The sequence below is a fragment of the Nematolebias whitei genome, chromosome 8 (genome assembly GCF_014905685.2).
Source record: "Nematolebias whitei isolate Nwh7 chromosome 8, NemWhi1, whole genome shotgun sequence".
NCBI lineage: Eukaryota > Metazoa > Chordata > Actinopteri > Cyprinodontiformes > Rivulidae > Nematolebias > Nematolebias whitei.
This window is the reverse complement of record NC_056505.1, coordinates 47,743,774-47,769,119: the sequence shown is the minus strand read 5'-3', so window position 1 is coordinate 47,769,119 and position 25,346 is coordinate 47,743,774. Positions and strand designations below refer to the sequence as shown.

The 25,346-nt window shown below is 41.1% G+C and overlaps 1 protein-coding gene across 1 annotated transcript in view; it reads right to left on the bottom strand.

Moving 5' to 3' along the window:
* Positions 1 to 25,346, bottom strand: part of LOC119413716 (nuclear receptor subfamily 6 group A member 1-A) — a 118,292-nt gene that overhangs the window by 14,774 nt on the left and 78,172 nt on the right. The window contains exons 7-8 of the mRNA XM_037680771.1: positions 23,172 to 23,293; positions 22,936 to 23,088 (exon numbers count right to left, since the gene is read on the bottom strand). Coding sequence (XP_037536699.1) covers positions 22,936 to 23,088; positions 23,172 to 23,293 — 275 coding nt within the window. The remainder of the gene's footprint in view (positions 1 to 22,935; positions 23,089 to 23,171; positions 23,294 to 25,346) is intronic.

Here is a 25,346-nt window from a genome sequence, read left to right as displayed (position 1 = left end):
TCAGATCCGAGCAGTGCACGTCAGATCCGAGCAGTGCACGTCAGATCTGAGCAGTGCACGTCAGATCCGAGCAGTGCACGTCAGATCCGAGCAGTGCACGATGTTCAGAATGTTCCCAAGCCCACAGCTTTGTCCAACGTCACCCGACTCGTTAATCACGTAAAAAGGGTTTCTCTGGAAAAATTGTACTTAAGAACTTTGTCTTGGCAGCTGTAAAAACAGCTGGAGTTTGGACAGACAGAGTTCAGGTCCGACAGAACTGACCAGCTCACCAGTCTGAATGCAGCAATGACCAGAGTGGAACACAAAATTATAATCTCCGTAAGTTACAAACATGTTTCCCATCACAACAGATGCTTATGGTCAACTGTTAGCATGAACAGCACCAGCAGCAGCAACCAGTCCTAATTCTGACGCTCACACCGGCAGGAAGGGAAGAATATTTTGGCTGAAATAACCGTTTACGGGCGGCACGGTTGGTACAGCTGCCGCCTCTCAGCAAGACAGTCACCGGGTCAAATCCCGGCCCGGGGCCTTTCTGGGTGGAGTTAGCATGTTCTCTCAGGTGTCCCCCGCCTCTCACACAGTGATGGCTGGACACGGACACCAGTGACCCCAAAAACAAAGAAGCGGGTAAAGATGATGGACGGATGGAACCGTCGACACCAACGCTGATGGCAGTGTAAAAGTTGATGTTTGTCATTTGAAGATGGCAGAAATCTACGGTTGAAGTGCTCATCACTTCCACATGAACAGAAATATTGGTTTTAAACGCACAAAAACTTTTAAAATGTTTGATGATGCTCTTTGTTTAACAATTTATTAGCTGGCTTTGTATATTTCATCTAAACAGTTTGGGTCACAGGGCAAAGTAGCAATGTTCAGGAACCACTGCTTTACACCACCATCAGTTTAGCACTAGGTCGGGGCTATTGAACTGGTGGCTCGGGGGCCAAATCACGCCCACGGGCATGCTCAGTTTGGCCCACCAATGGGTTCATTTTTAAATAAAACTACATTTTAAATCGTAAAACAAACTTACTGAATGAGAATAACTGCTGGATGTCCGGCCCCCGAGCTCTTGGCTGTCAGTAAGCGTGCCCCCCTGAGCCAGTTAGTCGAGTAGCCCAGCATTAGGTGCTTCAGCGGAAATGTTGTGCAGTTTCTACCGGTTGACCCGTGGATACCCTGGAAGTGCTACGTGTTATAACCATGGCAGTGTATGAAGTCTCAACTGTGAACTAACATCTTTGTAAGAATCTATCAAGTAACAATCAAAGTTTTGAAGTTTGGACTTTCTTTTAAAAGATCCACTTAGCTGCATTCAGACTAGCATTTAGCTCATCGGTCCAATCAAACATTTAAGCAATTTCTCCAAATTGAAGGCACAGAGAGCTACATATGCATCTATAAAAGGTCCATACTCATTTTTCCACAGAAACCCTCTGATGTGTTCAAAGGTGACCTCTACTCAACACTTCCTGTGCAGACATGAAGGGTCGGTGGCTGTTTCTTAGTAATACTGACAGTAACCATGCTCAGATTGCATAAAACTATCTATCCCTGAGATTATGCAATGAAAAACGTCAGGTCAACTGAACAATAATACAAGATATATATATATTTATATTTATATGAAACCAGCTTAACAGGACCATGCAGGTTGTTCTGTGTGTTCTAAGGTTTCTGTCCCCAGATCAACAACATGACAATGAACAGATGTTTTAAAGCTTTGGCAGGAAATAAAGATTTTCTTTAATAATGTGAGCATCACCAATTAAAATCCATTTAACTGCTTTTCAGAAATGGAGGCAAACTTTCCAGAAAGAGAACAAAAATTTCAATGCAGCCAAATACGACGAGCTATTAGATGTATTATTTACTTCAACACAAAGAAAGAAGCTTTAAACCAACTCCTGAGCCTGTTTCTCTCGTCTTTGTCAAAACAACGGAAGTCTGATTTCAGTCAGATTTAGAAGAAAACATGACAATCCATCTTTTCAGTACAGCTCATATAAACTGTCATTGCCTGACTAAAGTCTTTGTACACAGAATACACCATGTGGACAAGAAAACGAGTTATGTAAAAATGTTTAACAAATGATGGGGACTGCCTACCGCTCCTCACAAAAATGTGGAAAAAACCCAAAACATTACCAATAACTACAGAAATACACAAACAATTATTTATTAAAATATAAAAAACCAGCAGGAGGTAGTAGTCTGAAGGTTTTGAAAGAGGACTGCTGCATTGGACTGGTGGCGTCGCCACGGCTACAGAGAAACTGATAACAAAGAGCAGCATTCTCAAGATGCCGCCAGCTCTCGTGCCACCCATCGTCAACGCTATGAGAAAAAAAGAATTATCACCCTGCGTGCCTCACCTTCAGACTAAATCCTCTCTCTTTGAATAAAAGGCTGATGGGGTGGGGACCTTGAGCAAAAGCAGGGAGACAAAGAAAATATTTAAAAAGTAATTTTCTAAGAGAGAACCTACAATGTCCTGGAACCTACGTCTACTAACACTACAGGTACATCAGCACGCTCACTGAAGAACTCCTGAATGCAAAACATAACACTCACTTTACCCTGTTTAGATCCAGGTCGGCTTGGACCCGGGAGAGGAACACACTGGGTGGGCAGTGGGCGCGAAGCGTCCAGGTCTCTGAACCTCACCGACGGGTGCAAAAAAAACGAGAGTCGTTGCGAGGACTGCATTTTTCCTGCACTTCTAATTGTTCGCACATGCTAAAAATGGCTCAAACTTCTTTAAAGGATCCATGAGGACCTTTCCAGTGGTCAAAAATGATCATCTCACACTTCAAAAATAAAGATCATTTGTTTATTTTTATGGCTATTCTTTCTAAGACACTGTGCATGTGTCACAGAGAGAGGTACGTCACCGAAGTCCCCTCCACCTGTCTGGATTCACAGAGACACGAGCCCCGTCGGTCACATCCGACGAACTCTTGCCCGGTCAAAGAGACGCCGTTAAAGAACGTCTCGTCAAGAAAAAAATGTTGCCGTTCACCTCTAGGTCCACTTCGCTTCTAAAACTAGTCTGATTGTTTTCACTCTCTGGTGTCGGTGTGGGGGGGATAGCTCGATGCAGTTCATACCCATTTCAAAGCTAACAGAAATATTTTACTAACAAGCTGTTCTGGAGATGGATAAAATCATCTCTACGAGCAGAAACTTGTGCCATCAGAACCTGAAACTGAATCGCTCACACTGAATCTGTATTGGGGAAATTTGACTAATTCCATTGGTTTGGAAAGGAATTTCACTAAACTGAACTCATTTGCTTTGAAACTGAATGTCATCGTATTAAATTCAGTTGGACTAGTTTCATTTTCAGTTCTATGATTCGGATTCAATTCCAAAATGCAGTTTTTTGTGGCACACATCCAGGTCCTTGAGAAAGCCTCGGAGTAATCGAAGGCAGATGGACAGATTTACGTTTCACGTCAGCCAAACTTCCTGTACGTTAATGTAGCCATGTGCTTCAGTCTCAAGGAGGCGGTGCCTCAACAGTGGATGCAATCTGCCGTAAAACACCAACGAAGAAAAAAAATCATTTACAGCGTATTTTGAGCTGGAGCAGTGGTGTGCACGAGTTCATGCCCAGTTCATGTACGCGTCGCTGCTCCAGCTCAAAATACACCGTAAAGGAAGTTCTTCTTCTTCTTTGGCGCTTTACAGCAGGTTGCATCCACTGTTGCATCACCGCCTCCTTGAGACTGACCCCCCCACGCCTACATTTCCATAAAGGAAGTTTCACCAACATGAAAGGTAAATCTGTCAATCTGCATTCATTTACTCCGTGGATTTCTCAAGGACCCGGACGTGTGACGCAAAAACTGAATTTTGTAATTGAAATTGAATTATAGAACTGAAAATGAAAATGGTCAAACTGAATTTAATACAACGAAATATAGTTTCAAAGCATTAAATGCAGTTTCAAACCAATGGATTTAATTTCTAATTATGTGAATACAGATTCAGTGCGAGTGATTCAAATTCAGTTTCTGATGGCACAAGTCTGTGCCCACACAGCTCGGCTGCTTCTGGCTCAGCAGTTTACTTGGATTTGTTTGCATTGTGAGTTAGTGGTGTGAGAGCATTTATTGAGGATTATTTGCCTTTTAACCACATTACACGTTCTGATGAGTTCATACTGACAACTCCACGACCACTTTATGCACGTGTGCGCAACATGTATGTTTAGCAGCATTAAGAATGAATTCCAGTGACATATCTGTTTCCCCTTTGCAACATATTGATTAGTTTCTTATCCTGATCCTTCATTGATAAGAAAAATTATCTTTTCTTTTTTTTTGGTTGAGCTGTCAGCTCTCTACCCATCAGTGGGCACGTGAAGAAAGCATTGCATAACACTTTGGTCAAGAAAAGGGGGGGTGGGGGACTGCAAACCTAGCTACCCTCCCCTTCCCCTGCAATAAAGCCTATGTTCTAAATTCATGATTGTAAAAAATACCCGTATGCTTCTTTTTAGTGATCCCACATGTCCAATAACTGTCACCTTCACTCATGGAATGTTATTGACAGGACCGCCTCCCATAAGCAGGATATCCAAGAGTCCATGCATATATAGTAGCTAAAATTTTGCTAATTCATTTTGCATCTCGTGTATCAAAGACACTGTGTTTTTAACTCTGAATTTTGCAGCTCATTTAAACATTCAGTCTCTGATTGAGATGCCAAAGCATCCACAAGTTTGTTTTAGACTGGCAACTCTTCATTTAAAAGCAAGAAAAGGTACCTGAAAATAGCAACGACATCTTCCTGAGGTAGTCATAAAATCACTAATGTGTCTCGTTGCCCTGTGTGAATAAAATAAGTTCTTTTTAAAGTCTAGTCTAACGGCAACTCCAACACATTGAGAGAACTGGAAATACACTTGTAAACTCCACAGACCAATGCATCTTCGAGCATTTGTTTTGTACAGAAGCATGTGCACAGTGTAAATCAGCATACATTCAGCTCTGTCATGTAATAAATATATAAAGAAAAATATTAGGAAAAAAAACCCGAAACTAGCTGCTTGTCACATTCATAGGAGGGGAGACCGGTCCCTTGATTCAGGCGGTGGGGGAGAGGGTTCAGTTTGCAGAGGAGGCGGGCACGCAGGGCGACGGGCCGGTCCTGTAGCTGCTCAGGCTGGATTTGCAGGAGTGCAAGACTGCTTTGAACAAGAGTGGGAGCTGCTCCAGAGGGACGTTTACCAACTTTCCTGCGAGGACAATCAAATATAGAGCACTTTTAATCACTTTCTTCTCACAGACATTTTCAAAAACACACTCTGTAACAAGTCATAATAAAAAAAGGATTTTTGGGAATTTTTGATGTCAGCAGGAAAAGAATGGCAGCTGAGAACAGCCGTACCTCATTTTATTAATTCTGATGAAAGTTGTTTTTATATTAAGGCTTAATTATTTTTGCTGTATTGAAAGAAAGTCATACAGAGGTTGTTTAGGATATCGTTTAAAGCAAACATATGACATTTTAGAAAAAATGTATACTATTTTTGACATACTGGTAATATAAATTCACTGCAAACATGTGTGCAGTTCTGTCCCAAAATCAGGGTAACTTCTTTGTTAATACAAAATAATGAACGCTCAGGATTCCCAGCATTTAATGAAAACAGAATTCCCTGAATTTTCTCCAAGTAAATCCTGAAATTCCAGGAGATATTTGGGTCTCAGGAAAACTCAGAACTTAAGATTGTTAGATGGCAGACAGTCACATTCAGAGTAGAATACTGTGGCCTACGGTACATACAGTACAAATGGTACATAAAATACAGAGTACATACGGCACATACAGTACATATGTTACAAAAAGTATATAAAGCACATACAGTATAATACATATGGTACGCACGATACATATGGTACATGCAGTACATATGGTGCATACAGTACCTATGATGCATATAGTACATATGGTACATAGAGTACATAAATTCAATTCAGTTTATTTATATAGCGCCAAGAAACATTCATATACTGTATAAAATATAATAAGTTAACACTTTATCTGAAGAGCAGACTGCTTTGAATTTAACTCCATTGCAGAACTCTCATCTTAAGCAAGAACGAAGGCAACAGTGGAAAGGAAAAACTTCCTCATGAGGAAGAAACCTTTACCAGAACCAGGCTCGGGATAAGTAGCCATCTGCTTCGACTGGCTGGGTTTGAGAGGAACAGATACACAATGGCATGTCAAGAATCACATGTTAAGATAGAAAGAGTATCAAATGAAAACTATTCAATTTTAGCAAATAATTTAAGGAAATGATGTAAACTTGTCCTCTAGTAGTCTAAGGTTAAGACAGCATAACAAGTCAATTATGCCAAGATGGCCGTGCTCTTGGGAGCCACAACTTTACAAGCTCCAGATGCAATCCCCGATTTTATGAGTTTTGCAATCGACTCCGAGCTTGACTCCGCACGATTTATGCGTGTGCATTATAGCTGAACGGAATTGATGAGAATAAGAGTGAATTTGCCACTGAATATAACAAACATCAGAAAGGAACTCAAATCTACGCTTAGCAGAATGCAGATCTTAAAGTCATGTACCTGGAAGCTATAGCAGGGGCACTCAAACGGAAAGAGGAGGTGCTGCTCCCGGATTAAGAAGCGAAATTACAGGGCAGGGGTGCTACTAAGGCAAAGAGGTAACGCTAAAGCTGGCAAACTCCCAATACCCTCTCTCTCTCTCTGTGTCGAACATCCGCTCGTTGGACAACAAGATGGATTTGCTTCATCAGAGAGTGGGTGCCTCAGAGGAGATGAGGAAATGTGCAGTGCTTTGTCTCATGGAATCATGGATTAACAGCCACATGCCAGACTCAGCCTTCCAGCTGGAAGACACTCTTTTTTTGAGCGGACCGCTGCAGCAAGGTAATGGGGAAATCGAGGGGAGGCGGAGTATGGATTTACATGAGTAAATGTTGGTGCACAAACTGTACGCTGATAATCAGGTCATTGCTCCAAGGCTTTGGAGCAGCTAACAGTGAAACGTCGACCACATTATCAAACCCGCGATTTCACAGTGGCGTAATAACAGCTGTTTACATAGCTCCGGATGCTAATGCTACAGATGCTCTGCAGGAGCTGTATGGTCATTTCAACTCACTGCAAAGCAAACACCCTGAGGCTCTTTACGTGGTGGCTGGTGACATTAATTACGTAAATCTAAAGGACTGCCTGTAAAGATTTTATCAGCATGTGGCCATACCAACACGTGGAAACAACATGCTGGACCATGTTTACATGAACGTAAAAGATGCATATAAAGCAGAACTCCACCCCCTCCTAGAACTCTCTGATCATATCTCCAGCTTCCTGGCTCCAGACTGGTACAAAATAATGTTAAATCTTGGATGCAGAATAGTGGTCCCATACTGAAAGATTGTTTGGAACACACAGGCTGGTAGGTCTTCAGAGAAGCTGCTGAAAATGAGGGGGCGCTAGACCTGGAGGAATACACATCCTCAGTCCTGGGGTACATTAGCAAATGTGCTGATGAGCTACCTGAACAGGAAGCCTTGGCTGAATGCAGAGGTTTTCACCCTGCTGGAAGCCAGGAACACTGCCTTCAGGTCTGGAAACTCACAGGAGCTGAGAAGGACAAGGAAAGAGCTGGTTGGTGGTATAAAGAGGGCCAAGGCCACATATGCACAGAGGCTCGAGGGTCAATTCACCTCACAAGATCCACAGAACATGTGGAAGGGCATTAAGTGTATAACAGATTATAAAGGCAAAAGTGAACAATGCCCTAGAGACCCATCACAGCCTGGTGCCCTCACCAAGTTCTATGCACGCTTTGAAGACCTGAACAGACCACCCAGCACCAGACTCATCTCACCACCAGAATAAGAGCTTCTCAGCGTGACCTCAGCAGAAGTAAGGAGTACTTTCAGGAGGATTAATCCTCACAAAGCAACCGGCCCAGACAACATCCCCGGGAAGGTGTTGAAAGACTGTGCCGATCAGCTCTGCGAGGTGCTGGCCAATATCTTTAACTCCTCAGTACCATGATCCCCCAAACCCTGATGGACAAACTGCTCACACTAGGACTAAGCCCCTCCATTTGTAACTGGGTCCTAGACTTCTTAACAAACAGACAGTCTGTGAGTATCCACAACTTCTCCTCCTCCATCATAACCCTCAGCACTGACTCCCCTTAGGGCTGTGTGCTGAGCCCTCTCCTGTTCACTCTGCTTATGTATGACTGTGCACCTACCCATCCAAGCTGTCATTGAAAGTTTGCAGATGATACAGCGGTGGTGGGATGCATCACAAACAATGATGAGTCCAGCTACAGGCAGGAGGTGGAACACCTGGAGAGCAGGTGGAACACCTGGAGAGCTGGTGCAAGAAGAACAATCTTCACATGAATGTGAAGAAGACAAAGGAGATGGTCGTGGACTTCAAAAGTAACAAACACACCTACCCCCCTGAACATAGGATCTCCAGTGGAAGTGGTCTCCAGCTACAAGTACTTGGGTGTACACCTGAATGACAACCTCAGTTGGGCAACAACACCACCAGCCTGATCAAGAAAGCTCATCAGAGACTCTACTTCCTCAGGCGGCTGAGACGAGCTGGTCTGGGAAGCTCAGTCCTCACCTCCTTCTACAGGTGTGCAGTGGAGAGCATCCTGTGCTCCAGCATCAACGTGTGGCATGGAGGCTGCACAGCTGCAGAAAGAAAAGCTTTGCAGAGAGTGGTGAAAGCTGCACAAAAGACTGTTGGAGTCAGTCTCTCCACCATTACAGACATCTACACCTCCAGATGCAGGAAGAGGGCCACCTGCATCATGAAGGACTCCACTCACCCAGCACACACACTTTTGCCCTGCTCTCATCAGTCAGGAGGTTAAGCAGCATTAAGTGTAGAACCACTAGGCTTAGGAACAGCTTCTACCCTGAGGCTGTTAGACTCATGGATCTCTAACCAGAATAATCACTGTGAAGAATCACATTATGTTGCTGCTGATCTATTTCATGTTGCTGCTGATCTATTTCATGTTGCTGTGTTCATGCGTACTCATATGCTCACACAGACCCATGTTGGTGCTGCTGTTCGGCATGTTGGTTTTATGCTACTAGTGCTTAGTATATTTTTATTAACGTTTATATTAGTTCATTTCTTAGATCTTACTACTGTTTTTCTTTTACATTTTAATACTTTAGTTGGATGTAACTGGGACCCTGTGTGTACAATTTCATTCCACCACATGTACCACATGCGTTGGAATGACAAATAAAGAACCTTGAATCCTTGAATCCTTGAACTCTAATTATAGGATTTATCAAAAATGAAAATCTTGGTATGGTATAAAGTTTATTCATTTTAAAAAAGTACGAAACAATTCCATAACAATATAATAAAAAGATACAAAAGATTTAAAATGAAAGGCAGCAGAAAGAAGAAAAAATCTTATTATATCTGCCCCTTTTTTCAAACAATTATTTCAATCATAATCTTCAAGTAACAGAACAAAATGAATAACTCTTTTTAATTTTTCTAATTCTAATACAAAACACACACTAAGCTACTTCTTTTTTTTTTTTTTTTTTTTTAATAATTCATCTTTGATCTTTTTCTTAAATGTACACATTGACTTGGCATTTTTACATCACTCTCTAGAACATTCCACAATCCAACTCCTTGGATTGAGGTAGACCTTCCCTTCAGACTAGTTCTGAATTTTGGTTTGACAAATATTTCTATCCCCTTAAGATTATAACAACTTTGTCTTTTAACAATATTTCTTTGGATATTTAATGGTAATGTGTTATTTTGAGCCCTATACATGACTGATAAAATACTGAAATCTACCAAATCATGGAACTTCAATAAGTTCAGTTGATAAAATAATGTGCTTGATGGGTGACTGTAATGCTTTCTGGTGATGATTCTTACAGCTCTTTTCTGTAAAATAAAAATAGGTTTTGTAAATGTTTTACACGCTTTCCCCCAAACATCAATGCAATAGATTAAATGTGGAACAATGATTGTGTTATACAACATGTACAGAGCTTTATCATTTAATAATTCCCTGACTTTGTATAGTACTGCAATAGATTTAGATATTTTTGTTCTTACAGAATTTATGTGATTTTTCCATGTTAGCTGTTCATCAATGATTACACCCAAAAATTTCATCTCATTAACTCTACAAATCTCAACACCCTCAATTTTAAATGGATCATCAACAGTTCTCTTTTTGTTACTAAATATCATGTATTTAGTTTTATCTAAATTTAATGATAATTTATTAAGTTTAAACCAAGTTTGTATTTTATCAAATTCTGTCTTCATCAATTCCAACATCCGTTTTACATCTTTACCCAAACAAAAAAATGTGGTGTCATCTGCAAAAAGGACACATTTGAGGAGTCCTGATACATTCACTAAGTCATTAACATATAAAATAAATAACTTTAGTCCAAGTACAGAGCCTTGAGGAACTCCATACGTGATATTGCAAAGGTCAGATCTTACACCATTTATTTGTACAAACTGTTTCCTATCTTTTAAATAGCTAGATACCCAGTGTAATGCTGGTCCTCTTAGACCATATTTATTTAATTTTTCAAGGAGAATAGTGTGGTCAATAGTATCAAATGCTTTTTTTAAATCAACAAAAATACTAACACAATATTGTTTTTGATCGACAGCAGTAGTTATTTGTTTAAAAATCTTAAGCCCAATCTTAAAACTGGACAATGTATCAGCCGTACGGACAGAAACTGGAAGTTGGTTCCAAAAGAGACGAGCCTGATAACTGAAAGAGCTTCCTCCCATTCTGCTTTTGGAAACTCTAGGAACTGCAAGTAAGCCTGCAGTCTGAAAGTGAAGTGCTCTGTTAGGAAAACATGGAACAATAAGATCTCAAATATAAGATGGAGCTAAGTTTTTGAGATATTTGCAGGTAAGAAGTAAGATAAGTAAACGACGTCCTGATCGACCACCAAGATTTTTAACATTAGAACTGGAGGCCAGATTAATGCCATCTAAGGAGGGCAAAAAACTGAAAAAAATTATTCATAAGAAGCTCAGGTCCAAAAACCAAAACCTCAGGTTTTTATATCTTTAAGACATACTTGTAGTCTAAGTAGCTGATTGGATTCATTGGGTTTCATGGACAAATATAACTGTGCATCATCAGCATAATAATGAAAATTTATCCCAAGCTGTTTAATAACATTACCTAATTGAAGCATATATAAGGTAAAGAGCATTGGTCCAAGCACTGAACCTTGATGAACTCCATGACTAACTTTGGTGTATGATAAATGGTAAATGGACTGTACTTATATAGCGCCTTTCTATCTTATCGAGATACTCAAAGCACTTTACAACAGTGTCCTCATTTACCCATTCATACAGCACTATACTAGATCTACAAAGCTAAGTGAACAAATCATTCTAAAGAGATTAATCAGTGCTTTATCACATTCATACATTGATGGGACACACATCAGAGGCTATGAGGGGTTCAGTATCTTGCCCAGGGGCACTTCAGCATGTGACTGCTGGTGGATTCGAACCCCCAACTCTTGCATTGGAGGATGACTGCTTTAACCACCCAGCCACAGCCGCCCCAATAAATAAATATTAATTATTTACATTTACAAACTGGAATCTATCAGATAGATATGATTTAAACCAATTTAGAGCTGTTCCTGCAATTCCAATATCATGTTCAAGTCTCTGTAGTAAAACATTGTGATCAACTGTATCAAATGCAGCACTGAGGTCTAACAGGACCAGTGTAGACACCTGTCCATTTTCAGAGGCCATGAGAACATCATTAGTGACTTTCACCAGTGCTGTTTCTATGCTATGATAAGTTTTAAACCCTGACTAAAACTCTTAAAACAGATTATTTCTTTGCAGATGATCACACAATTGACCTGAAACTATTTTCTCTAGAATTTTTTTAGATGAAAGTTAGATTAGATATACACTGTAGGTCTATAATTGGCTAGGATTCCTGAGTCGAGGTTATGTTTCTTAAGTAAATGTTTAATTACAGCAATCTTAAAGCACTGTTGTACGTAAGCATTTATTAGAGACAAATTAAACAGATCCAAGACGTGGTTATTATAAAAAGGAAATATGTCTCTAAATAGCCTAATTGGGATGGGATCTAGCAGACATGTGGTTGGTTTGGATGAGGTTATTATTTTTGACAATTCAGAGAGCTCAAGAGGACAAAAACAGTCCTAACTTAAATCAGGTTCTAGTGACATTTTAAAGTCGTCTCACGTGACACAGAACTAGAGGCGATACTAGGAACGATGGTTTGAATTATTTCCCTAATTGAAATAATTTTATTTATAAAGAACCTCATGAAGTCATCACTGCTTATAGTTGTAGGTATATATGAATCAACAGAGATAGGATTTTTCATTAGACTAGCTATGGCACTGAAAAGGAACCTGGGTTTATTTTTATTTTCATCAATTAAAGATGAATAATATAAATTTCTAGTTTTACAGCATGCTTTTTTGTACATTAGCAGGCTATCTCTCCAAGATAAGTAAAATTATTCAACATTAGTGGAGCACCATTTTCTTTCCAGTTTTCTAGGTGTCTGTTTTAAAGTATGTAACTCAGAATTGAACCAAGGAGCTAATCTCCTCTGATTGATTACTTCTTTTTCAGTGGAGCAGCTTTATCGAGTGAAGTTTGCAAAGTAGTTGTGAAATTATCAACCAGATGATCTAAGTCACTGCTCTATGATGTATTACTCAGCAAGACAGAGGAAAACGATGGAAGAGAATCTTTAAATTTGGTTACAGCATTTTCTGATAAGCATTTGCTAAGATGAAATTAACTCTCAGTGACTTCCGTTCAAGATGGCGCCTGTGTACACGGCTTGCCGTTTGTCTTTACATTTTGTACGTCTGAATGTTGGTGATGCGCCGGCTTTAAGCATATGATTAAAGTTTTTGAGCCCCGCTGCCTACGACATCCCATCAGGTCAACACTTCATCCAAAAAGTTGTAGCAGCACTTTATGAAAAGTCTAAAACTGATCGTCAACAAGCCCGACCCCAGATTTAAAGCCATGCCAAATCGATGATGAACGAGAGAGGATATTCAACCACCTCATACGATGACTGCGCAAGAAGAGGTATTGCTGTATTATTGTGATCTAATTAACATTTTAAATTTAAAATTATAATATTATTAACTCAATTTTTAAAAATTCGTTGTGCTGTTTGCAGTCTGAGGATGTCAACGAGATAGATTTGAGTCTTCTTCATCCACCCGATCACACCCAGCTAAGAAGTCTGTAATGACTGAACTTGTTTACTTGGCATATTTTCAAAATAAACATTTTGTAAATCTTTATTTTGGCATTTTTTGTACCGAAAATTAACCGAACCAAGCCTTCTTCGAAACTGAACCGAAATGTGATTTTAGCGTACCGTTACACCCCTAGCTGCTTGTGCTGATTTTTACCACTAATGTCAACTCCCTAATGGTGTATGATTGCCAAACTTTGCAGGATATTGTACTTTCTGTGAGAAATATGTCTACTTGGGGCTCCACCAGACACGGAAATCCACCCCCCACCCACCCCCGCTGTCGAGGATCTCAGCTCTGCGCGCATTGCCATGGCAAACGCAGCGTTCAGCTGGTGAGACTAAAAGCTGTGCTGAGCTGAGACGCTTTTCTCCAGCTTCTTTGGAAAAGTTTGTATCGGTGCCTTGTCTTTCTCTTCTGCTGCGTGTGCTGGACCCCACCGACGCCTGGCTGGTACCCGGCGACGGCGACCATGATGGAACGATTCAGCCACATGTGCCCTGCTTTCCTCGTCCCTGCAGATGCAGGCGCACACTCCAAAACCTGCAGCCTGCTATTTTAATTCCCCACGGATGTCTGGTTGAGAAGGAGGAATCGTGACTGTTTAAAAAACTAACTATAAACAGCTGCCTCAATCTTCATTCAGCAGCTTTGAGCACAGCCTGTTTGAACTTGGCCCCTCCCACATTACACTGTGTCTGGCTGTCTAGTGCCCCCGCAAAAAAAAAAAAAAAAAAAATACAATAAGGATTGTATAAATGACTTCTCAAGACTTTTTGGCTGAAATTATGCCAAAATACGATCGAGTTCTCATTGTTGGTGATTTTAATATCCATGTATGTTGTCCTGATTTACCCAGTCCTTTTTAAACATCAGTGACTCCTTTAATCTTGTGCAGTCTGTGACTTGTCCTACACATGAACATGGACACACTCTGGACCTGGTTTTATCTTGTGGTCTACCTGTTTTTAATGTAGTGAGTAGTGATCCTGTACCACATGCCTGTTTTATTTGAAACAAACTTATCCTGCACTAAAGCTAAACCCCGCGCTGCAGCTCGGCTGTGTCGAGTTTTGAACTCTTCCACTGCTGGTCACTTTTCATCTGCTTTTAATCAGAACTGTGCCATCCCAGAGACCAGCAACACAGAGTTCCTCAGCTCATGGTTTCACTCCACCTGCAGAACGGTTCTGGATTCTGTGTCTCCGTTAAAAATCAGACATTCTAAAATCAAGTGCGAACTGTGGTTGGAAGACAACACTAGGGTGGCCAGGAGAAATTGTCGCAAAGCAGAGCGCAAGTGGAAAGCGGACAAGTTACAGGTGTCATTTCAAATATTAAAGGACTGCTGGCGTCACTATCAAAAAACTGTAAAAGATGCCAAAAGAAAACACCTGTCTAATGTGATTGTATCAAACAGTCACAATCCTGATGTTTTATTTAAAGTAATTGGTTCTGTTATTAATGCACCACAAACAAACTGTATTGAATCCTCACCTGCTGCACGTGAAAACTTTCTAAAATTCTTTGTTGAGAAAGTCAATTCCACCAGGGCCCAGATCTCACCTTTTGCTCATGACCCCTCAGTCTCCGTGCCCTGCTCTGCTGTTTTTGACAGCTTTGAACCTGTGACTCTGTCGTCTCTGAAGGAGAGAGACCAATAGGTTCATCAAATGATGCTATACCTCCTTGTTTATCGGGTGTGTGTGTGTGTGTGTGTGTGTGTGGGGGGGGGGGGGGGGGGTTGTCAGCAGTGCAACATTGGATTGGTTTAGGTCCTACTTAGCGGAGCACACTTTCTGTGTCCGTCTTGGTGACCACGTGTCCGCCTCTGCTCCTCTCTTGTGTGGGGTTCCACAGGGCTCAGTCTTAGGCCCCCCTTCTCTTCACGCTGCATCTACTCCCTCTTGGCTCCATTTTTAGAAAACATGGGATCTCCTTTCATTGTTAAGTGAATGATACGCAGATATATGTCCCGCTAAAGAAAAAGGACTAACTCTCTGGCCCCTCTGTTTTCATGTCTGGAGGATATCAAAGCCTGGATGGCTGTGAACTTCTTAAAGTTCAATGACGGAAAGACAGATGTGATGATCTTTGGAAGCTCCACTGAGACAGGTGAGAGATACAGGAATCAGTGATTCCTATATCTCTCACCTTCAGACGGTACAGAATGCTGCTGCATGGCTTTTAACTGGCACACAAAAGTTTAACCACATTTCCCCTGTTTTAGCCTCCCTGCACTGGCTGCCCCTACATTCTAGGATTCATTTTAATATTATTTTATTTGCTTTAAAAACTCTTAATGGACTTGCCCCGCCCTATCTGTCTGAGTTGCTACATCCATACACACCCTCTCCATCCCTCAGATCATGTGATCAGCTGCTCCTGAGTGTGCCGAAGACAAAGTGTAAGCTCAGAGGAGACCATACTTTTGCTGTGGCAGCTCCTAAACGGTGGAACGACCTTCCCTTGAACATCAGACAGGCCTCTTCCCTGTCTGTTTTTAAATCCCTTCTTAAAACCATCTCTTCTCCCTGGCCTTTGACACCATCTGAGATGTTGACTTTAATCATTTTAATCGCTTTTTATTATCTGACTGTATGATTGTTTCATGATGTGTACTGTATGTGTACAACTTTTATTATGTGACTTTTAGTCATTTTAACCATTTTTATTATCTGACTATATGATTGTTTTATTGTGTGTACAGCACTTTGGTCCTGTGGGTGTTAAAGTTCCTTTCCACTGTTGCTACTGTGCTTGCTCAGGATGGGAGACTGCATCGAAGCCAAGATTCATCTTGTCTGCTGGATTCCTTAGGTAAAGAACTTTACTAATTGGCTTTTATGTATGTGAATGTTTCTGTAAAGTGCCCTGAGACAACTTTGTTGTGATTTGGCGCTATATAAATAAACTGAATTGAATTGAATTAAAGTGCTCTATAAATAAAGCAGGTATGGTATGGTACTGTGTAGTAATTTAATGTAAACTCCAAGGTAATTAAAAAATGGTCAAACAGAACAAAATTTTGAGGATGTATTACTAAGTCATTAATCTCAATGCCATAAGTCAGAACCAGATCAAGAGTGTGATGATGAGAATGAACGTTTTGGGTAAAACCAAATGACTCTATTAAATTTTTTAAGGCTATGCTTGAGCTATCACTGTCAACATCTACATGAATAATGAAATCACCCATTATTATGATGTTATCAATATTTCGTAGTAAGCAGTTAAGAATTCTGAGAATTAAGACAAAAACTCAGCATAGGAACCTGATACCATACCATACCATTTTATTTATAGAGCACTTAAAACAGTGACAAGGCCAACCAAAGTGCTGTACAGACAGAACAACAGGTAACACACAAAGCAAAATACAAAATGAAGTAAATCCTCTGGTGTTGAATGCTACTAAATAGTAGTGAGTTTTTAAACGGGACTTGAAAACGGAGAGGGAGGGGGCCTGTCTGACAAGCAGAGGTAACTCGTTCCAAAGTCTTGGTCCTGCTACAGAGAAGGCCCTGTCACCTCTGCACTTAAGACGAGTTCCTGGAACTGTGAGGAGCAACCGATCCGCTGACCTCAGGGAACGTGGTGGGACATATGGCTGTAGCAGAACAGAGATATTTGGGGGGGGGGGGGGGGCGCGAACTGGTCAGCGATTTGTAGACATACATGAGTATATTGAACTGGATTCGAAAGTGAAACGGTAAAGAGAAAATAGTTGAGTCCCAGTTGAAGTGCTTCCTGGAGGATCACGCCATCTTAGAGCTTTTGCAATCTGGCTTTAAACCTCGCCACAGCACTGAAACTGCCCTGCTGAAGGTCTTTAACAACATCTTCAGATTCACAGATACCGGTGATTCTGTGCTGCTTCTCCTGTTGGACCTCACAGCCGCCTTTGACACCATCGACCATGAGATCCTCATTGCTAGGTTGGAGCAGTGGGTGGGCGTCACAGGATCTGCCCTCAATTGGTTCAGATCTTACCTCGCTGACAGATCCTTTTGTGTCTCCATCAAGGATTTTAGTTCCGCAGAGGCAGAGCTTAAATGGGGGGTTCCACAGTGGTCCATCCTGGGTCCCCTCCTATTCTCTTTATACCTGCTGCCGCTTGGTGCTATTTTCCGGAAACACAACATGCCCTTCCACTTCTATGCCGATGACTGTCAAATTTACTTCCCCCTAAGACACAATGGTACATCTGATTCAACCGCTGCTCAACTGCCTGGCTGACATCAGGGACTGGATGGCTTTAAATTTCTTGAGTTTCAATGAAAAGAAGTCTGAAATCATGTTGTTCCCTCCCAACGACACAATCACAAACCACTGCATTCCGCTCCAACCCTATCAGAAAAACAAAGAGTCACTAATCTGTGCGTGATAATGGACCCTTCCCTGAAGCTTAACAATCATGTAAACATGATTGTTAAATCATGCTTTTTCCAACTGAGGCGGCTGTCTAAACTGAAGTCCATATTGTCCAAAAAGAACCTGGAGACAGTAATACATGCATTCATTACATCTAGGCTTGATTACTGCAATTCACTCCTGTTTGGTATCAGTCAGACCTCCATTGCACCACTACAACTGGTCCAGAATGCAGCAGCCCGATTTTTAACTAGTACTGGCAAAAGAGAGCACATTACACCAGTTTTGGCCTCACTGCACTGGTTACCGGTTCACTTTCGAATCTAGTTCAAAATACTCATGTATGTCTACAAATCACTGAACAGTGTCGCCCCCCGTATCTCTCTGATCTGTTACAACCGTATGTCCCACCACGTTCCCTGAGGTCAGCGGACCAGTTGCTCCTCACAGTTCCAGGAACTTGTCTTAAGTGCAGAGGTGACAGGTCCTTCTCCGTAGCAGGACCAAAACTCTGGAACGAGTTACCTTTGTTTGTCAGACAGGCCCCCTCCCTCTCCGTTTTCAAGTCTCGTTTAAAAACTTACTACTATTCAGTAGCTTTCAACACAAGATGATCTGTGTTTTGATCCTGTATGCTCCACACTGGTTTGTTGTCATTATCTGCATCGTTTTTATGTCTATATTCTGATTTTCCTCATTTTGTATTTTGCTTGGTGTGTTACCTGTTGTTTGTCTGTACAACACTTTGGTTGGCCTTGTCGCTGTTTTAAGTGCTTTATAAATAAAGTGGTATGGTATGGTAACCAGTACAGCGAGGCCAAAACTGGTGTAATGTGCTCTCTTTTGCCTGTACTGGTTAAAAATTGGGCTGCTGTATTCTGGACAAGTTGTAGTCGTGCTATGGAGGTTTGACTGATACCAAACAGGAGTGAATTGCAGTAATCAAGTCTAGATGTAATGAATGCAGGTATTACTGTATCCAGGTTATTTTTGGACAATATGGGCTTCAGTTTAGACAGCCGCCTCAGTTGGAAGAAACATGATTTAACAATCATGTTTACATGATTGTTAAGTTTCAGGGAAGGGTCTCATCATTATCACTCCCAGATTGGTGACTCTCTGTTTTTCTGACAGGGTTAGAGTGGAATGGTCGATGCAGTGGTTTGTGATCGTGTCATTGGGAGGGAACAACATGACTTCAGACTTCTTTTCATTGAAACTTAAGATGTTTAAAGCCGTCCAGTCCCTGATGTCAGCCAGGCAGTCGAGCAGAGTTTGAATAGAGCATGTGCCAATGTGTCTTAGGGGGAAGTAAATTTGACAGTCATCGGCGTAGAAGTGGAAGGGCATGTTGTGTTTCCGGAAAAATAGCACCAAGCGGCAGCAGGTATAAAGAGAATAGGAGGGGACCCAGGATGGACCCCTGCGGAACCCCCCATTTAAGCTTTGCTGCTACAAAACTAAAATCCTTGATGGAGACACAAAAGGATCTGTCAGTGAGGTAAGATCTGAACCAATTGAGGGCAGATCCTGTGATGCCCACACACTGCTCCAACCTAACAATGACAATCTCATGGTCGATGGTGTCAAAGGCGGCTGTGAGGTCCAACAGGACAAGCAGCACAGAATCACCGGTATCAGTGGTTAAGAAAATGTCATTAAAGACCTTCAGCAGGGCAGTTTCAGTGCTGTGGAGAGGTTTAAAGCCAGATTGGAATAGCTCTAAGATGGCGCGACCCTCCAGGAAGCACTTCAACTGGGACTCGATTATTTTCTCCAGTAGTTTAGAAACAAATGGGAGTTTGGAGACAGGCTGGAAGTTGGACACGACTGAGGGGTCAAGGTTTGGTTTTTTCAGGAGAGGCTGGACAGCAGTATGTTTAAAGGTTTTGGCACCACGCCAGTGGATAAACTACTGTTTACTATGGCAAGAATGGACGGACCTAGAGTAGGAAAAACCTCTTTTAGTAGTCGAGGGGGGACCAAATCAAAGGGGGAACCAGAAGGTTTCAAGCTGCACATGACCTGCTCTAGAGAAGATAGAGTGATGAATTCAAAATGGTCAAATAGAGCTACAGATTGAGGTGGGATGGATGGGTCATGAGTTGGAGGGGAAATGAGAGCCTGGGTGGTCACAATTTTTTCCAAAAAAACATGTAAGAAGTTCTCGCACAGCTCAGTCGAGGCTTCCAGAGGTGATGGTTCAGTGAGGAGGAGAACAGAGTTTAGGGTGGAGAAGAGGACACGTGGGTTGTGAGAGTTTGAGGTAATTATATCAGAAAAGTATTTGGATTTAGCAGCTTTTACTGCTTTCTAATAATGGCGCCAACTCTCTTTAAGTGTTTGGAAAGAGACCTGCAGCCTGTCTTTCCTCCACTTTCGCTCCGCCCTCCTACATTGCTGCCTAACGGCCTTGGTGACGTCACTCAACCAAGGTTCTGCTCTGAGTTTGGAGTTTTTGGTTTTAACAGGCGCAATGTGATCCAGAGTCTTTAAGCAGACAGAGTTGAACTGGGATGTCAGCTCCTCAGTAGTACTGAGAAACACCGGGGGCTGAATTATCATTTCAGAGTTATAAACATCTGTGAAACGTGCGGCAGTGAGATGGTAATGGTCCGGCTGATGGACGATATATAACAACTAGAGAAAGTGTTTTTTCCGATTTCCATTTTGGACGGGATAGACTTAGAGTCAGTGACATACAGTACCTATATACAGACATAAAGTACATACTATACATATGGTACATACAGTACATGATACATACAATACATATGGTACATACAGTACATACAATACATACGGTACATATGTAAAGTACATAAAGTACATAAAGTACATACAGTACATAAGGTATATATGTATCGATGTACCAAACAATACATACGGTATACATAATTAGGGTTGGGCATCGATTGAATTTGAACGATTCCGGTTGAACTTCTATCTGAATTTGAATTTTATGAACTTTTTACTTTATACTAACTTTACTGTGAATTTCACACAGAGCTATTTTCAACCAGTATATAAATATCAAACTTATGAACTTTAATATAAATGTTATGAATTTTCTTTTCACAGGGGCACACTTTCACAAGAGAGTCCAAAAAAGTTAAATCTGGTCCTCTGAACATTCAAAAAACAAAACAACAAAAAATGTAGAAACGTTTCGTCTTTCATCCGAAAGACTTCCTCAGTCTGAGGTGCTGTATTGAGCTCAGTCTTATAAATAGCACCTTCTCAGAGTGGATCAACCAGTTTGCTGCTGACAACCAGAACCAGCTGATCACATGATCAAGAAGGAGTTGCTGGTTTTATAAGACTGAGCTGAATACAGCACCTCAGACTGAGGAAGTCTCTGGATGAAAGATGAAACATATCTACATTTTTTTTGCTTTGTTTTGTTTTTTGAATGTCCAGAGGACCAGATTGAACTTTTTTAGATTTGCTCAGTTTAATTAAAAATGTGACAACAATCTTACATGTAGGAGTGTTTTGTCTGGACAAAATATTGATTATTTTATATAACATGCTTGTCTTTTAAATAATTTATATATATAGAAATATTTTTTTAAATTGTTAAAACTTACATTTTCATCTTATGGTAAGTGCAACAAGGACTGAGCAAAGACAGATACATTCTGCTTTATTGTAAAATAAATAGGATCTGATAAACTCTGAGTGTGGGCAGCACGGTGGCGCAACTGGTAGAGCTGCTGCCTCTCAGCGAGCAGGTCCCTGGTTCAAACCCCGGTCCAGGGGCCTTTCTGGGTGGAGTTTGCATGTTCTCTCCGTGCATGCGTGGGTTTTCTCCGGGTACTCCGGTTTCCTCCCACAGTCCAAAAACATGCATGTTAGGCTGATTGGTAACTCTAAATTGTCCCTAGGTGTGAGTGAGAGAGTGAATGTTTGTTTGTCTCGTTTGTCTCTATGTGGCCCTGTGATGGACTTGCGACCCGTCCAGGGTGTACCCCGCCCCTCGCACAGTGATTGCTGGACATGGGCACCAGCGACCCCCGTGACCCAAAATGGAATAAGCGGGCAAAGAAAATGGATGGATGGATGAAACTCTGAGTGTATCAGATCAAATATACAGCATTACATATACTGTTGCAAAATTTTACAATAAAAATGTAACAAAACAGATTTTCTTTCCACCTGTACTGTATTTTTCACCCTATAAGTAATGTTTTTTTGTATAATTTACATGCCCTGTGACTTATACACCGAAGCAACTTATTTATGTTTTTTTCCCATATTTATAAACTAATTTTTGGCTGAGATATGACCGTTTTCATTCATTCTGACTGAAAATATTGAAAACTAGCATTTTCGGCTGTTAGATGGCACTCGAGCTGTATGGCATGCTGTTGTGTCATGTAATAGGTAAAAGTGGCTATCAATGACACAATCGGCTTGCCATCAAATCAGCTTCATTTCGCTGCGCCGCCCCTGTTAAATGCAGCTAATTTGACCATTGAAGTGCATTTATTAAGTTATAAAGTTCAGCTGAGACACACCTTTACTATAAAGTTGAGCAAACCAATAATTGTTTTAGGTGCTTATCTTGTTAAATTTCAAAGAAATGCACAGCGTTCCTCCTTGATTTCCTCTGTCTGCGTGCTCCCGGAGCACCGAGGCAGCGGTTGTTTTTGAAATTCAGCTGATTTGAACGTTAAAGTCCTTTTATTAAGTAAAAGTTCAACTGAGACACACCTTTACTATAATTGTCTGAACTTCATTTATATTTCAGAGCACTACCTCATGGCCATGCAGGACACAGTTTACCTTTAATTGGATGAATAATATTACACTGATTTTTTTAAATTACTTTATTGTGCAGTCACTGGTAGACAAATCTTTGTTGTATGGCCTACTTCCTTAAAACATCCTCAATAATAAACTTGAGTTATCATCTTGCTCTGGGAGTTTTATTGTCTTTGGGAAACAGCCCAAAAACTCAGCTAGTGTTTGGCATTTGTTTCTCTTTCCAGCTTTACTCGACTCCTCACAAACAGACATGGGAATTTTGTTGCACCCTTAGTCAATTAATGTTGTTTTTGGACTCTAATGACATTCTGTGTCAATAATGATTAAATCCACAAACGTTTTTTTTTTTTATAAAAATGCACATTTGAAATTACCAGTACCTTAAAGCAGCCAACATCATGTTAGGCTTTACCAGCGCCTGGAGGTCTTACCTGCAATGCAGCGGATCTCAGGCAGACACATCATGATCTCAGGAAAGCGTTTGGGCTGGTGAGGGTACTTGTACTCAGTGAAGTCCTGACACACATACCAGTAGCGCTTGTTCAGCTGCTCAAGCTGGGAGATGTTGGACAATCCTCTGATATCTGCATGAGGACAGGTACGTTATAGTCCTGTGATGGAGAAGAGTGATGAAAAGCCTGACTCAATGGTAAGTGTTTGCTGTTACCTTGGTTGAGGAAGTTGATGGCTTTCATGCAGGCATACTCCTCATTACTGATCTTTAGCTGATGGAACTTGCGAAACAGATATATCAACCTTTCCATCACTTCCATCCCATCTTCACTGAAGCTACAGGATGAGACACAAACACTGCTCAGTTACGCTGCTGACCACTGCAGCTCCTCCATTTCAGTGAGAACTGCACCAGTTGAATCAGAGCCGAGCTAAGCTAGTTGTTAGTCAGCTAGATGTGTGAAAGCAACAGAGCAACACTGTGGTGAGGTGAGCTGCTTCAACCCATGACTCATTCACTTTAATGATCAGCGTGGCTGGAACACACTACAAGATTAGATTTCCTTAATTATGGGAAATCGGAAATCGGCCGATACTTGCAGGAGAAACCGATTTTACAGATTTTTTTAGATTTAACAACAGTTGTCTGAACTTCATTTAGATTTCAGAGCACTACCTCATGGCCATTTAAAATAAGTTTGTATTGTTTATAGGATCAGACCAAAAACATGCATGTTAGGCTGATTGGTAACTCTAATTTGTCCCTAGGTGTGAGTGAGAGAGTGAATGGTTGTTTGTCTCGTTTGTCTCTATGTGTCCCTGTGATGGACTTGCGACCCGTCCAGGGTGTACCCCGCCCCTCGCACAGTGATTGCTGGACATGGGCACCAGCGACCCCCGTGACCCAAAATGGAATAAGCGGGTAAAGATAATGGATGGATGGATGGATGTTTCTAGGATATTGTTCAAGGGTATGTTTTTCAGTAAAATAATATTAGAAAATTGAAGGTGCATTGTGACCTTTTAACACCTGACCGTGTTGCTTATAAAACAAAATTGGTATTGGTCAAAATTGGACTCGGCAGGTCAGACTTAATAGAAATTGGTGATCGGCCAGAAAACTGCAATCGGTGCACCCTATACAAGCTGGCATGGTGCAGAATGGGTATGGAAATAAAATAGTCTCAAAGGTAATCACTAGAGCTGGGCAATATTTCGATATTTTTAAAAATATCAATATGATTTTTTTTAGATGTAAGTTGAGACTATATCGATATAAAACGATATAATGTTATACTTGAAACTCTTCCTGCTGTTTTCTTTCTCCCTCCTTGAATACAAACACACAGCCCCTCAGCCGTGCTCCCCTCGCTTCCTGCAGGACGGAGGACAAGCCCGTCCCTCCCCGACGTCTCCTCAGTTCTGTTTAATGCCCGTTTAAGCTTAAATGAGATACTGGTATTTAAATGCTTATCTACCGTCCACAGAAAGATTTTTTAAAACTGTTATTTAAATATGTCTTGACTGACTGCTTTAAAGATAACTTTGAGGACTTCTCCACCGCTGTCCTCTCATGATGGAAGGAGAGGGGGAAAGACTCCTTTCTGTTTCTCCGCTTCGTGTTCCGATGTGACTTTAAAATGAGATTGCAGTATTTAAATGTATTCACCGACACAGAAAGATGTCACGCACAAAGAATTTTAAAACTTTTATTAAAACATGTACCAGACTTGACTAATTTTGCTTCTCAAATCCTGACCATAGACACGTTGATGCAGCTGACATGCAGCTCTGTTTCCTCCTCTTCAGCCGATCGCTTTTAACATGGAGGCTGCGTCATAAGAAATTCTCCGTACATTTTCCATTATCGCTGAACAAATGACCAGGTCTGTGCATGAAGTGCAAAATCCGGTAACAACATGGGAATTATCTGAAGAAATCAATGTGCATTTATCTTGGGGTTGGTCCTCGAGAGTATCTCATTGGTAGTTCAGGTTAGACTTCTGGTCACATGATGACAGAGTGGGTGGAGTTATGGTAGGAATTTGAAACCGTGAACAAGAGTCGTTGTACATCTCTTTACCTGAGGGCATTCTCTCTGTGTCACTAATGTGCTGGGAACCATGAGCTCCCAGATCTGTCAAAAAAAAAATGTTAGTCACTGGCAGAAAACTACAGAGATGGCAGGAAGTCTTTCACAATAAAATATGAAAATATAAATTTTGAAAATGATGAAAAAAATAACAAACAAGACACTCCTGCATATAAACAGCGGGGTACATTTATATTCTTTCTTTATGATTGTCTACCGTTGTCATCATTCTTTCTTAAAATCAGATTTCTCTTGCATTGAGGCTCAATGAGACTAACCTTTATAGGTACAGGTTAA